The sequence below is a fragment of the Megalobrama amblycephala genome, linkage group LG10 (assembly GCF_018812025.1).
Source record: "Megalobrama amblycephala isolate DHTTF-2021 linkage group LG10, ASM1881202v1, whole genome shotgun sequence".
Classification (NCBI taxonomy): domain Eukaryota; kingdom Metazoa; phylum Chordata; class Actinopteri; order Cypriniformes; family Xenocyprididae; genus Megalobrama; species Megalobrama amblycephala.
In genome coordinates, this window is record NC_063053.1 from 28856378 (window position 1) to 28872673 (window position 16296).

At 34.5% G+C, this 16296-nt stretch overlaps 1 protein-coding gene across 6 annotated transcripts in view; it reads right to left on the bottom strand.

Annotated features, from left to right (window-relative positions):
• pacs2 (phosphofurin acidic cluster sorting protein 2) overlaps positions 1 to 16296 on the bottom strand; it is a 55275-nt gene that overhangs the window by 33429 nt on the left and 5550 nt on the right. For all 6 annotated transcript variants that reach the window (XM_048205650.1, XM_048205654.1, XM_048205653.1 and 3 more), the window contains exon 2: positions 414 to 501. In XM_048205650.1, coding sequence (XP_048061607.1) covers positions 414 to 501 — 88 coding nt within the window. The remainder of the gene's footprint in view (positions 1 to 413; positions 502 to 16296) is intronic.

Consider the following 16296-nt stretch of genomic DNA (forward strand, 5'->3'; position numbering starts at 1 on the left):
AATATTGATATGGTGTAATATGTCATGTGCTGTTGTTGTTCATCTGATGTTGTATTTACCTAATTTTAAGACCTACCTTTTTTATTATGTCCTGATAGATAAAACCATAGAATTCAAAAGGGTGTCCTTTCTTTTTCACATGAATGTACATTTTCAAAGAAAATGCCCTTTTTTCCAAGAAAGATGTTGATATATATTATATTTCTTTAATGGAATTCTAAAAATGTAATTGCTTGTAAGACTCTTCTATGGTGTAAAATGTAATAAACTCATTTCAGAATCTTATTTATTGTAATCCTTAAATATTGTATATATTGTCTTTATACTTGTAAATGTTGTGTTCTTTGTTGGAAAAAAATAAATCTATACACATACTGCAGTTGTAAAACAACAAAGTGCTGATCACAACTTACCTGAATCTTGACCGCAATGACAACAGATATCAGCTCCTTGTCAAGTTCCTTCATCACAACCAGCTTCTTCAAAGTCAGACTACACAACCTACAGACAAAAACACAAATACGTGATTATACATAATGTCTGGCTAATGGAAGAGTTATCTTTGTAACCAATGTGAAAAAAGCATGATCTTATTTGCCATGGTTTTTTAAAGACACAAGCAAGGCAAGTAAAGGACAGAATTGTCATTCTTGGATGAACTATCCTTTCTATTATTCTTAAAGCTGGTTTCCAGTCAGGAAAATGTTCCAGTAAATGATTGGGAATGTGATCCATATATTTGCTCCTCTAACAGGATGCGAGTTGAAAATCTTGTTTTCTATATCCTGAGTTTCTTATCAGTAAGCCACTGTATGAATTTCCAAAGAAAACTCTTCCTAAGAACATCTACTGCCAAACTGAATACAGGACCATAGTAGCTTTCAACTGGGACAGATCAATCCAGAAAACAACTGGAACTCATGGAGCTGATGAAGTGGGGTTCAGGGATTTCAGTCCTCTGGAAACTTGCATTGAAAACATTTAATTGAGAACCTGTCATTTCAACCAGAAAGAACCGTTCAAATGAGCCAAAACTGAAATCATTCTACTAAAACATAATAAACACACACACCCTCGCTCTGACGCTGCAGTAAACATGAACACTGTACTGAATGACATCCATCCTTTAGCACAAATGTTTACACTGTGGACACTTTTTGTTTAAATCGATTGATGAATCCGAATGTAGCGTTTACATGAACGCTAAATAAGGTGATCGGGTTAATGTGCGTGTTTATAATGTCACAGGCATCAAATTGGGATTGATTTTTTGACATGAGCACACTATAGCACTAGAGCACGAATATAGTTTCCCGCTGTTTGCGCATACTAAACAGTCTCCTATATTGCTTATTTTCTTTGTTTTAAAGAGCAGACTTAATATTTATCCATTTCAGGTGCTAATTTAGGAAATGACGAGCACGTGAAGCATTATGCTTATATTTATCAAGCAGTAAAAACGCCCCCTTCCTGCGCCCAAAACAAGGCATTAGTGAATTTGTGGATTAGAAGACAATTAAGTAGTTATTTAATAATAATCTTCCCTTTTACCAAAGCTCTGACATCGAATAATGCAGGCGGGCCAATTTTAAATATGCGCATATGCTAATTGCCCAGAGAATTACATCAGTTTCTCGCACAGAGCTATTGAATGTCTTCAGGAATAGAATGTACCAGTTTCATGCGGTGATTTTTGTTATTTATGGATCTCGACGGCTATTTACTTTCACTGTATGGAGAAAACTAAGAGTGTGTGAACATCCCGCCTAAGATCTCCTTTTGTAGCCTATGAAAAAAGCCATATTGTACTACGCCTTAAAGCAAAGAGTACCCCATCACAGAGAATGAGATAATGTCAGTCATGCAGGGAGAGAGCCGGAGCAGAGATGAGTCAGGAATGTGGCAGTGGGAAGTGATCAAGGGAGGCCCTTAGAGGCACCAGAGCAGCCTGAACAGAGAGAAAAGCCAATGGAGAAAGACCCACATGCATTCACCTAATAGAATATTAATGAGAAACACTTTATATATTCAAATCACATACCAGGTACTAAGAGAACAAGGAGCAGAGAGGAAGAGAGAGAGAGAGAGAGAGAGAGAGAGAGAGAGAGAGAGAGAGAGAGAGAGAGAGAGAGAAGGGCACACAATACAATCTCTCGGGTGATCTGAAGGCTGGTATTGTTCACACACCATTCTCATTTTGACTCACACACACACAAACAAAAGCCATTCTTCTCCCCTGAGTGATTTGCCTGCTGACACACAACAAAGGAACACACAGGGATTCTGAGTACACTTTACATACACACATTTGTCTCTCACATACACATACAGATTTAAAAATATTTTTGAGACCACAAAAAAATACAAACTTGGTTTGTTTTTGTGGCTGCAGTGGATGACCTCTAAATCTCCTCATTTACCAAAAAAAAAAAAAAAAAAAAAACAATTTCTGACATTAAACCAAAAGAAAAACTAGGCACATTTCCAGCTCAAAAACTCAATAATAATAATAGTACAAAATTATAAAAAAAATAAAAATCTAATTTTCAACATGTACTACAGTAAGAATTATTCCTGTCCAGTCATATTTAATTAAAATTAGCATAAATTATATTCAGTAAAATAGATAATGTCATGTGTACTTATTGTCCTATGTACGGAAGAGGATTAGGGCCAAGCAATAATAAAAAAATAAAACCATCTCAAGATTAAAGTTGTTAAATTTTGAGAAAAAACTCGTTAAATTTCGAGAAAAAAGTCTAAATAAAATGTTGAGAATAAACTCGTTAAATTACGAGAAAAAAGTCGTTAGATTATGAGAACAAATTCGTTAAATTATGAGAAAAAAAGTCGTTAAATTTTGAGAAAAAAAGTCGAGATAAAATGTTGAGAATAAACTCGTTAAATTACGAGAAAAAACTCATTAAATTTCTTGAAAAAAGTCGAGATAAAATGTTGAGAATAAACTCGTTAAATTACGAAGAAAAAACTCGTAAAATTTCTTGAAAAAAGTCAAGATAAAATGTTGAGAATAAACTCGTTAAATTACGAGAAAAAAGTCGTTAGATTATGAGAACAAATTCGTTAAATTATGAGAAAAAAAGTCGTTAAATTTTGAGAAAAAAAGTCGAGATAAAATGTTGAGAATAAACTCGTTAAATTTCTTGAAAAAACTTGTTAAATTTCTTGAAAAAAGTCGAGATAAAATGTTGAGAATAAACTTGTTAAATTACGAGAAAAAACTCGTAAAATTTCTTGAAAAAAGTCGAGATAAAATGTTGAGAATAAAGTCATTAAATTACGAGAAAAAAGTCGTTAAATTATGAGAACAAATTCGTAATTTAACGAGTTTTTTCTCGTAATTTAATGACTTTATTCTCAACATTTTATCTTGACTTTTTTTTCTCGAAATTTAACGAGTTTTTTCTCGAAATTTAACAACTTTAATCTCGAGATGGTTTTATTTTTTTATTATTGCTTGGCCTTAATCCTCTTCCATACCTATGCAAATACTTTTCAGTATAATTAGTCTTTTTCTGCATTACAGTAATGGGAATTAATATTTTGTATTACAATAGACTAAAGACAATTGGTTTAAATCTACTCAATGTTCATGAATATATATATATATATATATATATATATATATATATATATATATATATATATATATATATATATATATATATATATATAAATAATTTCCCCTTTCTCTTTCATTTGATTATGCCGTTAAATAAAGGTTAGGTTTGACTAATAAAACACTGCCATATATTACACACTTTATTTTTAAACAGTCAACACATTTTATTTATAATAATTATATCAAGTAAAAATAGCTGCTATTAGTGAAAGCTGTGTCCGAGGTTGATCAATGAGACCACCAACAAACAAGACAGGAAACAATGGCCACACACACAAATTTATGTTCTGTTTTCTCAGTACAAAAGCTGATTATTTCAGCTGGTGTGGTATGAGGTGTGTGTGCTGTGTCTCTCATTACACACACACACATATTGTCTCCCTCTCTCTCTTGTCAATCAAACCCCGCTAATAACTATGTAGGCCTAAAACCTCCTATAAAGACATAAAAGTCTTCAATGACCTCTCACAGAAGAATACAGACAGTTCATCCTCTCTGGAGTTAAAGATAAACATGTCTCACTCTACTCAGCTAGAGGTAAACTCAATCACAGCTCCATTACACACACTCTCCTACAGATACCGTCTGTGTTTCTCTCGGACAGATGCTGCAGAGACTCTGGAAGCACAGAGGGAATGAGAACAAAATCAATTTCATTCATTTCTCATCAGCTCCCATCACTCCTGACTCAGGTTACACAGACATCTACTGTAACTGTAAGTCTGAAAGGGCAGTGCCGGGGTGAAATTGAGCTCAGGTTACGGGCCCGGACAGAACACCGGCATTAGCCGATGCATTAAAACACACAATAGCTGACACCATGATTTCACAAGACTCACAGAGACACTGCTTGTAGATTTACAAATCTGAAACGTGCAGCACTGACAATCTTTCCAGAACAAAACGTCCATTGCATCATTAGAAATACCCTATTATTCATGTCATAATAACAATTTAAAGCTGAAACGAATGATTTTTGCACCACAAGTGGCAGCAAACGGAATTGCAATCTGTTTGTTTGCTCGTTTGTTCGTTTGTTTGAGCGCATGACTTTGATCCCGTAACAGCAATGGCTTTGTCAGTGGCATGAGCTTAGGGCAGGACTATGAGTTAGTCTGACCCGTATTGTTATTGTTAACTAAAACTATTTAGAAATGTTGCCTTGACAACTGAAATAAAATAAGTTAAGAAATAATAAAATGACTAAAACTAAAACTGAAATAAAATATCAAAGCTAAATAGGTATCTATATGCATGCACGTATGTTATCTTTGGTGTTGCTAGTGGTTCTGAAATTACACACTTCACCTTCACAAAAACAGTTACTGTTACTGACATATTTCCTGTTGAAACAGGAAGATATATAAGTTAAGAAATAATAAACTGCATAGTGCAGGATGAGTCATCAATATTTGAGGTATATTTTCCTGGAAGAGACTGCCATTGTTAACTGCACATTATCACATTTGTACACAAGCAGAGATTGCATCAAAACTAACACAATCGGACTAAAAGCAACAAAACCATTTCGATTTCATAGTTTGTTTATGTGTGCCTTCAAAGTGAGTAAGGATTTTAAGGGCCATGCTGGAATCGTGTGTATGTGATCTCATCTGAATGACGGTCCAAATATTCTGCATGTGTCTGAAATTGAGTAAACCCCAGAGAGGTGACCTACATTTACTTCTGGAAGCTAAAAACACACACAGGTTCTTACACACATTCACACACTATTCTAATAAGGTCAGCCTGGTCCTAATTAGCTCAATTTCAAAGACTTGAACACTATTTAGTGTTCTCATGAAAGGGACACACACACACACACACACACTAAGCAGTGTGTAATTTAAATTAAATGAATTTATCTAAGTTTTTATTGGTATGAAAAGCACATGACTGGTTGACATGCAAACACACACTCACACACACACACAAAACTAATTTCTGCTGGGTTTATGTATAGTCAAGTCCAAAATTCAGAAGAAAATTCTTTTCTTTTTCTTTTTTCATATAAACCTGGAAATAAACAATATATTGACATAAAATAAATTTTAAAAAATATTATACGATCACTACGATCAAATGAAATGTATAAGTAAAAGCAGATTTGTGTCACTGAACTCCTTTGTACAAAAGGTCAGATATTCTTGTTTCCATTGAAGCACAATATGTTCTTTGGATCATGGATCCATGCATTTCCGGGGCTTTTAAAAGAGGAAGCGATGGGCAAGTAAAGCTGAGGAAAAGTGGGAGTGTAGAGGGTGGGGGAGACAAGCAATAAAACAGACCGAATAATCAATATTAAAATGTGAGTGGAGGAAAAACAAACAAACAAACAAACAAACAGAGTTGGGGACACTTTGATGTATTTTAACCTTTATGTTGTGTAATTTTAACCAGAAGAGGATTTTGTTGAAAAGAAAATGTTAGTTATTGTTATCACATTGGACTAAAACTTACTAACTTTGCTCACACAGGGTATAACTATTTCCCAAAATTTTTGGGATAATTTTTGTACTTTTTGGGGATTTTCCCCCCCGAACTTGTTACACTTGTGGTTTCCTGGTCAAAAATGACTGGCCTACAAAAAATAGCTTATGGATCATTGACGAATAAAGTTTTAAAAAATGTAAAAAAACAAAAACATAATGGAGATATAATTAATTTTGAAGTTTATTAAAGGTGCCCTAGATTCAAAATTTGAATTTACCTCGGCATAGTTGAATAACAAGAGTTCAGTACATGGAGTTTCAAACTCCATTGCTTTCTCTTTCTTATGTAAATCTCATTTGTTTAAAAGACTTCCGGAAAACATGCGGATCTCAACATAACACCGACTGTTACGTAACAGTCGGGGTGTACACCCCCCAATATTTGCATATGCCAGCCCATGTTCCCAACATTATGAAAGGCATTAGACAAGGGCAGCCAGTAACGTCTGGATCTGCACAGGTGAATCAACAGACTAGGTAAGCAAGCAAGAACAACAGCGAAAATGGCAGATGGAGCAATAATAACTGACATGATCCATGATAGCATGATATTTTTAGTGATATTTGTAAATTGTCTATCTAAATGTTTCGTTAGCATGTTGCTAATGTACTGTTAAATGAGGTTAAAGTTATCATCGTTTATTACTGTATTCACGGAGACAAGAGCCGTCGAAGAAACTTCATTCTTTATAAATCTCTCCAAGAGTGTAGCATTAGCCGTTAGCCACAGAGCATATCCTCAAACTCATAGAGAATCAAATATAAACATCAAAATAAATACTTTACTCACATAATTCGAAGCATGCATACAGCATGCATGACGAACATCTTGTAAAGATCCATTTGAGGGTTATATTAGCTGTGTGAACTTTGTAAATGTGCTGTAATATAATCGAGAGCTCGTAGTTGTATTACCTTACTTTGGATGTCATATCTTTGTTTTTTTATTATGATTAAAGGTGCTAAAGAGGATCTTTTCGTCGACTGAGAAACCAAAGACTCTTAGTGAGTTTTTGAAATGAGCGCATGCGTAAGAACAACCCCCCTCCTTCACAGCTCATTTCGAGGGAACGCCTCCCAAAACTTGTGCACGAGTATTGGAACACGAGTGTTTGTTTACCACCGGCATTCGCTGTGTCGTGTTAGTGGATTCATTATGTCGGACTCACCGCAGGTAACTCATAATCTGCAGTTGTTACTCCTGTCTCCTGACAAAAACATTGCATGCACGCCTGTGGAGTGTGGAAAGTTACTGGAGCGCGCAGCCGCGCTCGTCTCTCACAAGGAACGTCACGGCAGTGATTGACAAGCCAGAGGGCCAATCGTTTATGCGATGATCGCGTAAACGATTGGCTGATGTTTTTAAGGCCCTACCTCGTGCACAGATGATGTATATTAATATTATTCCTTTCAGTGCACCTAATGAATAGTCTTTTATCAGTTAGTAAAGACAGTTTCAAGTAATATTGCAAAAATGTATAAAACAAAACATCCTCTTTAGCACCTTTAAGGCCTTTGGACAAAAAAATTACTTGTCACGTCACTGACCCTTATAAATCTCTCGTTATGCTATATTATCACCAAATATTGGATATAATCTTTTTGAGTAAATAACTTGTTTTCTTTCAATTAGGACAGGTTTTATATTTCTTTTTGAAACTGACTGATCGTAGGCCTCTGAGCTTATATTGGTCAAAAATGACCATCTATATAAAATGAATGGGGGAGATTGAAATTAAGAGAAACATTTAGTGTTCAGAAACATGTTCATGTTCACATATTTACATGTGTGCTTGCAAAGATAAAGGCCTCGGACCTGTGCACGCATAGATACATGCAATCGCGTTACCACATGCACACACACACGATCATGTACCGTACACAAGCAAACTATTTTGAGTATTACAGGCTTTCTTTTTCTCAGAGATGAGGCCTATGATGAAAACAAGTTGACAAAAAGATTGAATCCAATATTCTGTGATAATATAGCATAACGAGAGATTTATAAGATATCAAACGCTCCCGCTTTCAAATTCAAACACTTCTGCGTGCTTTCAAACGCTTCAGTGCGTTGATGATTGTAGCCAATCACAGACATATCTGATGAGTGTGTGAACACAATGGCCAATCAGAGGTGTTTATGAATCCTCTCAACAGCGCTCAAAGAGTCATATTTTTTAAATTACAGTACCGACTTGGTATCGCAGTCGGTACTTTTGACAACACTACACACTAGTGTGACAAACAGTGCAAACTTTTTCCATATTTTATTGAATATTAATACAATTATCCAATAAAAATATCCAATGAGGCCTATACAATCAATGAACCCTATGACAACTCCCAATAATCTTATCATTAGAGACGACTAACAACTATCATGAACCAATCAAATACGTTTTGATAAATCTTTCTCAGGAATATCAACATACCGCTGTATCTGTGATATTATTTGCACATATATATTTAATTTGAAGAAGATACAAAGAAATGTGTGCATACATGGTGCTGGTACATGTACGTACAGCACTAAGAACTTACACGCTTGCCCTGGTCCGAAAATGAACTGTGATCCATGTTGCAAGTGCTTGCGACATTCCGAACAACAAAAAAGGTCTCATGCCGACACGAAACAGAAGCTGCAATAGTTTTTCTTCTCTACTGTGATGTATATCCTAATGAAACGGCTTCTCAAACAAGAAAAAAAAAAAGTTGGGTGGGACTTGATTTTGCCTATCAGGAATTTATTAGATCGTTGCGGTTTGCTGTTGCTGCGATTTCTTTTGATTGACACTTTTCCCTAATATTACCTATAATAAACATAACTAGTGCTATTATTGTTTTCAGTGAAGTGATAGCCTGCAATCTGTCCAACAACTGCTATAAAACTGTGTGTGTGTGAGAGAGAGAGATATGGACTATAATAAACAGTAATTGCCGCACAGTAGATTTGAATTCATTTCACCCTGGTGAGATTACAGGAGTCCCTGACCTGTGGATGACAGATAGACAGAAGAAAAAAAAAGACCACAGATCCTCTTAAGACAGATCCACAAACAGACAGGAGAGATCGAGTTAACCTAAGCCTTTAATGCAGGAGAACATAAACCGATGCAAACAATCCATCTGTGTGTCACCTGAGCACAAGCATACGTTTTTCTGGACACACTCAGTTGACTTCATTCAGCTCATTAGTCACAGCTGCATGCGTTTGTGTGTGTGTGTGTGTGTGTGTTAACTTCCAGAGAACTGCAGTTAAAGACTAACACATGCTGAAAACATTTGAGTCAACATGCACATGCATCTCGTTCCCTTGTAAAAACAACTGACCTACATTTTCTAACCTTCTCACTGAATCTCTCTCTCTATCTCACACACACATACACACATATAAACACAGAAATGCTTATCAGAAACACAAGCATTTAGTAGCTCCTGCTGCAGAAACACCTACTTTAGTACAATGCGAGCCTTTGTTTAAAGCATTAAAAATGCCTCACAAATACACCTATGCATACAGTGACGAGTTTTTGGACTTGCAACACACTTGATGCATGAATATCATTGTATCATATGAGGAAATAAAAAAAATAAATTAAAAAAATCAAACAAGGTGGCATTCATTTTAAAGACAGCAGATACATCATTTAAATCCAATAAGTCAAATGAAAATATACTACGGAAGAGGATTAAGGGCCAAGCAATAATAAAAAATAAAACCATCTCGAGATTAAAGTTGTTAAAGGTCCCGTTCTTCGTGATCCCATGTTTCAAACTTTAGTTAGTGTGTAATGTTGTTGTTAGAGTATAAATAAAATCTGTAAAATTTTAAAGCTCAAAGTTCAATGCCAAGCGAGATATTTTATTTAACAGAAGTCGCCTACATCGAACGGCCAGTTTGGACTACATCCCTCTACTTCCTTCTTTAATGACGTCACTAAAACAGTTTTTTGACTAACCTCCGCCCACAGGAATACACAAGAGTTGCGTTTGTAGAGTGTGTTTGTCGCCATGTCGTCGAAACGCTGTTATTTTCATCCCGCAGTCCAATCACCGGGTCTGATTCTGGCTCAAATTGATAGGGTAAAATTAAAGACATGTTTACAATAACACTGAGCGCGTGCATCTCCACGTTATGGTAAGAGGCGTGACCTTTCCGGGCAAGGTTCGCTAAGCTGCTGTCGAATCACAACACAGGAACCGCTGGCACAATCAGAACTCATTACGTATTTCTGAAGGAGGGACTTCATAGAACAAGGAAGTCATCAGCCCGTTTTTATGACAGTGGAAAAAGCGGTATACAGATAAGTAAATTATGTGACAAATACTGTGTTTTTTTACACGCGAAACATGAACACATGTTATATTGTACACTATAAACACAATCAAAGCTTCAAAAAACCACGAAAAATGGGACCTTTAAATTTCGAGAAAAAACTCGTTAAATCTCGAGAAAAAAGTTGAGATAAAATGTTGAGAATAAAGTCATTAAATTATGAGGAAAAAAGTTGTTATATTACGAGAACAAATTCGTTAAATTCTGAGAAAAATGTCGTTAAATTTCGAGAAAAAAGTCAAGATAAAATGTTGAGAATAAAGTCATTAAATTACAAGAAAAAATTTGTTACATTACGAGAACAAATTCGTTAAATTACGAATTTGTTCTCATAATTTAACGACTTTTTTCACGTAATTTAATGACTTTATTCTCATAATTTAATGAGTTTATTCTCAACATTTTATCTTGACTTTTTTCTCGAAATTTAACATTTTTCTCATAATTTAACGAATTTGTTCTCGTAATTTAATTACTTTATTCTCAACATTTTATCTCAACTTTTTTCTCGTAATTTAATGACTTTATTCTCAACATTTTATCTCGACTTTTTTCTCGAAATTTAATGAGTTTTTTCTCGTAATTTAACGAGTTTTTTCTCGTAATTTAACGAGTTTATTCTCAACATTTTATCTCGACTTTTTTCTCATAATTTAATGAATTTGTTCTCGTAATTTAACAACTTTTTTCTCGTAATTTAACAACTTTTTTCTCGTAATTTAATGACTTTATTCTCAACATTTTATCTCGACTTTTTTCTCGAAATTTAATGAGTTTTTTCTCGTAATTTAATGAGTTTATTCTCAACATTTTATCTTGACTTTTTTCCTCTAAATTTAACAACATTTTTCTCATAATTTAATGAATTTGTTCTCGTAATTTAACGACTTTTTTCTCGTAATTTAATGACTTTATTCTCATAATTTAATGAGTTTATTCTCAACATTTTATCTCGACTTTTTTCTCGAAATTTAATGAGTTTTTTCTCGTAATTTAACGAGTTTATTCTCAACATTTTATCTCGACTTTTTTCTCGAAATTTAACATTTTTCTCATAATTTAACGAATTTGTTCTCGTAATTTAATGACTTTATTCTCGTAATTTAATGACTTTATTCTCAACATTTTATCTCGACTTTTTCCTCGAAATTTAATTCGTTTTTTCTTGTAATTTAACGAGTTTATTCTCAACATTTTATCTCGACTTTTTTCTCGAAATTTAAAGAGTTTTTTCTCGTAATTTAATGAGTTTATTCTCAACATTTTGCTTGGCCCTAATCCTCTTCCGTAATATACAAATGATCATGAGACCTACATTATTTCTAGATGGCCTACTTATCGTTTTTATAACCATTATGGGCCATATTTACATGTGTCCATCTCTACTTTTTTATTTAAAAAAAAACAAAAAAAAAAAACACACTACTGTAGTTTTTTTACTGTGTTTTTTAAGAAATTATCACGTTTTCAACAAAGATGCATTAAATTGATGAAAAGTGACAGTAAAGACACAATGTTAAAAAAAATATAACTATTTCAATATTACTAGTTCACCCAAAAATGAAAATTCTGTCATCATTTACTCACCCTCAACCCATTGACATTCTTCCAAATATCAATACAACTTGAGGGTGAGTAAATGATGACAGAATTTTCATTTTTGGGTGAACTAACCCTTCAAGGTGTTGTTTAGTGAATTAAATTTGTTCTTCTTAAATTTAGTTCTGAGCAAAGGTCTACTTGAAGACAATAAAACAACAGTGTGAGCCATGAAACAATGGTCAAAGACATCCATCTGAATACGTACGGCTATAAATCCGAGATCGTCGACCTCACTACAGTGACTAGTCAGTTGTTGGATAACTAGTCAACCGTGGTGACGCATCTCTCTTGCATATGACAATCAGATCCAACAGACTAAAATTCACATGCTTTACAGGAGAGGAGATAAAAAATAACAGATCAGAAATGCAGAACAGAAAACAGTGCAGCTGACCGAAAAATTGTGAAATGATACTTTCTATTCGTACATGCATAGTTACATAATTGTGATTGCTTTCATATCCAGTGTTTGGTTGAACACCATGTTACCTGCTGTCTTTACACAACAAACAGACACACCTGCAATGATCAGGAATGGAGTTTTCACTGTGGTCACAGCTTTATTCACTCAAACCCGACATGCCCCACTGCTGTGTGGTCATGCACATGTGATCAGGATGTTCGTGCTAGTTTTGCATTCTTGATAACCATAATTCAATGACCTACTGCTGCTGGCTCACACCAGGGCTTCAGGGAACAGAGCAGGTCATGGTCCACAAACCAGCTATTTTTGTCTTTGGAGTGCAGACTCTCGGAATCCCCAGGGTGTAAGGCATCTGTTCTTTAGGGTGTGCTCAGATGCCATTTTGGTCTGGAATCTTCTGAATCTCTGGACCTCACGGTGATGTTGATGATCTGTCTATACAAAGCTTGCTGCACAGCTAATAGACTATAAACAATGCTCAACAGAGTTTAAAATAATAAACTCTGGGGATTGTTCACCCAAAAATGTCAACTCCGTCATCACTGACTCACCCTCTTGTCGTTTGACTTACTTTCTTCAGACCAGAAGCAGGATTATTAACTATTTTTTTGACCACATGCAAATAATTAAATGCAGACACCAGCACAGCTCTGCTAAAAACACCAAACACCCCACTGTACGTTGCTTTCACAGAACCTGATGAACTGGGTTTGAAGTTCCAGAGTGGTGATTTTGTATGATGCAGGCGTAAAAGGACACATCAGCAAACATTCAGAATAAAATCAACTGAAGTTTAAAGCCTGAACGACTAGTTATTGAGTTAAAGAAGCATGTTTGTGTTTGTGTGGTCCTACTGTAAACCCTAACGCTCAAAACAAATTATTTGAGTAGGACAAACTTAAATTAAGCAAATTAGTTCAGTCAAATTAACATTTCATTGTTTTGAGCTTTATGAACTTATGTCTTTTAATTTAGACAAACTTAAGTTTAACTGAAAATGGGCTGGGATTTCGATTTCCCAGCAAGGGAGAATAAATGCTAAAATTACGTGTTATATACAGTACAGTCCAAAAGTTTGGAACCACTAAGATTTTTAATGTTTTTAAAAGAAGTTTCATCTGCTCACCAAGGCTACATTTATTTAATTAAAAATACAGTAAAAACAGTAATATTGTGAAATATTATTACAATTTAAAATAACTGTTTTCTATTTGAATATATTTCACAAAGTAATTTATTCCTGTGATGCAAAGCTGAATTTTCAGCATCATTACTCCAGTCTTCAGTGTCACATGATCCTTCAGAAATCATTCTAATATGCTGATCTGCTGCTCAAGAAACATTTAATGTGTACAATTGTACAAAATATTTGTGTACAATATTTTTTTTCAGGATTATTTGATGAATAGAAAGTTCAAAAGAACAGTGTTTATCTGAAATCTAATCTTTTGTAACATTATAAATGTCTTTACTGCCACTTTTGATTGATTTAATGCATCCTTGCTGAATAAAAGTATTCATTTCTTTAATTTCTTTTCAAAAAAATAAAAATAAAAATTCTTACTGACCCCAAACTTTTGAACGGTAGTGTATAATGCTACAGAAGCTTTGTATTTCAGATAAATGCTGTTCTTTTGAACTTTCTATTCATCAAGGAATCCTGAAAAAAAAAGTACACAACTGTTTTCAACATTGAAAATAATCATAAATGTTTATTGAGCAGCAAATCAGCATATTAGAATGATTTCTGAAGGATCATGTGACACTGAAGACTGGAGTAACGATGCTGAAAATTCAGCTTTGCATCACAGGAATAAATTACTTTGTCAAATATATTTAAATAGTACACAGTTATTTTAAATTGTAATAATATTTCACAATATTACTGTTTTTTACTGTATTTTTAATTAAATAAATGTAGCCTTGGTGAGCAGATGAAACTTCTTTTAAAAACATTAAAAATCTTAGTGGTTCCAAACTTTTGGACTGTACTGTAGTTTTTTGTACAAGATTAATGTTAAGTGTGAGATTTAGCAGTGATTAATGTTTTGTTATGCTAATTTAGAAGAGTTTCTGTTAATTTGGGTTTTTGGAGAGTTACCAACATGGTGACAAGTGGTGCATGCGGCTTGGTATGAGAGCAATTATGCTAAATGCTTTATATTTTTCTGCACTCATTTAGCAAGTGTTATACCATGCTATTGTTAACATGTTAGCAAATTAGCAAGTTAGCATTTTCTGAATTAGCTTGTTATAGCTAGCTAAGTTTACACTAATATGTTTGCATTGAAGTTACATGATAATTTTAAGTTAAATGTTTGAATTAGCGTACTCAAACATTTCAAGTTAAGAATAATTAAAATTTATGAGTACAAAATAAAAATCTGCCAGTTTTGCTTACTTAAACTTTCAATTTCTTAACTTAGAGATTTTGAGGAAACGGATTGCCTAAAATTTTTTGAGCTTTGCCAACTTATTCGTGTTTACAGTGTAGGTTACTAGGACAAAATGTCCACATTTTTTGGTCCCCATAAGGAAAACGGCTTATTTATCATATTAAATGATGTAAATGATGTACATGAAAATGTAAAAGTGCAGAAAGTTGAGTGTGTGTGTACAGGTTTATATTATATTGTGGGGACCAAATGTGTGTGTGTGTGTGTGTGTGTGTGTTTTTGTGACATATCAGGACACAAAATTGTATAATGACATAGGTATTACAAATAGAGGGTGACTTATGAAGACATTACCCCATGTCCCCATTTTTCAAAAGGCTTATAAATCATTTTTCAGAAAGTAAAAATGTGCACAGTTTCCTGTGATGGGTAGGTTTAGGTGTTGGGGTAGTGTAGGGGATAGAAAATATGGTTTGTACAGTATAAAAACCATTAAGCCTATGGAATGTCCCCAAAATTCACAAAAACAAACCTGTGTGTGTGTGTGTGTGTGTGTGTGTGTGTGTGTGTGTGTGTGTGTGTGTGTGTGTGTGTGTGTGTGTGTGTGTGTGTGTGTGTGTGTGTGTGTGTGTGTGTGCGGGCAAGTAGTTGGTTCATTTCCTGCCATATGCACAGAGAAATTCTAAATAGTTCTCTTAAATATATAAACATATATATGTTTAGATATTATTTCGGTAGTTATATTACGGTTCAAATTCATCAAGCACATAAACTCATAGTAGTGCACTATTCTAAGAAGCCAGTGAAAATTCCTGAGGGAACTCAGCAAATTAGCCTTCTAGGTTGGCCTACAAATGGACATCAAGACTGAGCAGCTCCATAATAAGGCAATGATGATGTACAGACTCAGACTCTTGTGCAATAAAAGAGTTGCACCGTCATCCCATTAAAGAGATTTAAAGTCAAATCATATGCTATCCCTCCAAATCAAAAACGTCCTCAAAATACACAACAAAACGCCTCAAAACAAAACAGTGCTTTACCATATAAACAATACGGCTATTTATCCCGCTCCTGTCAGTGTGTGTGTAAGAATGGCTGTGGGTGCGTTAAAGACAAAGGCACGACTGTTTCTTCCCTCTGGGTGAGAACGCAGCACACACTCCACCAACACACACAAATATGACAGCCTAGCACAGCCTGTTCAATCACAGAGAGAGAGAGATTTCTATTGTTTTACTAAAAATGATGCCCACTTGAGAAGATACAAAGGACCATAAGGGGGTCGTTCACACACTCGGCAGCACAGGGTCACTATAAAAAGTCTAAGATTGTATTTAAATTAAAAATTACTGTTGGTGAACGCAATTTTACTCTCAGGATATATAGAACATCCATTACCA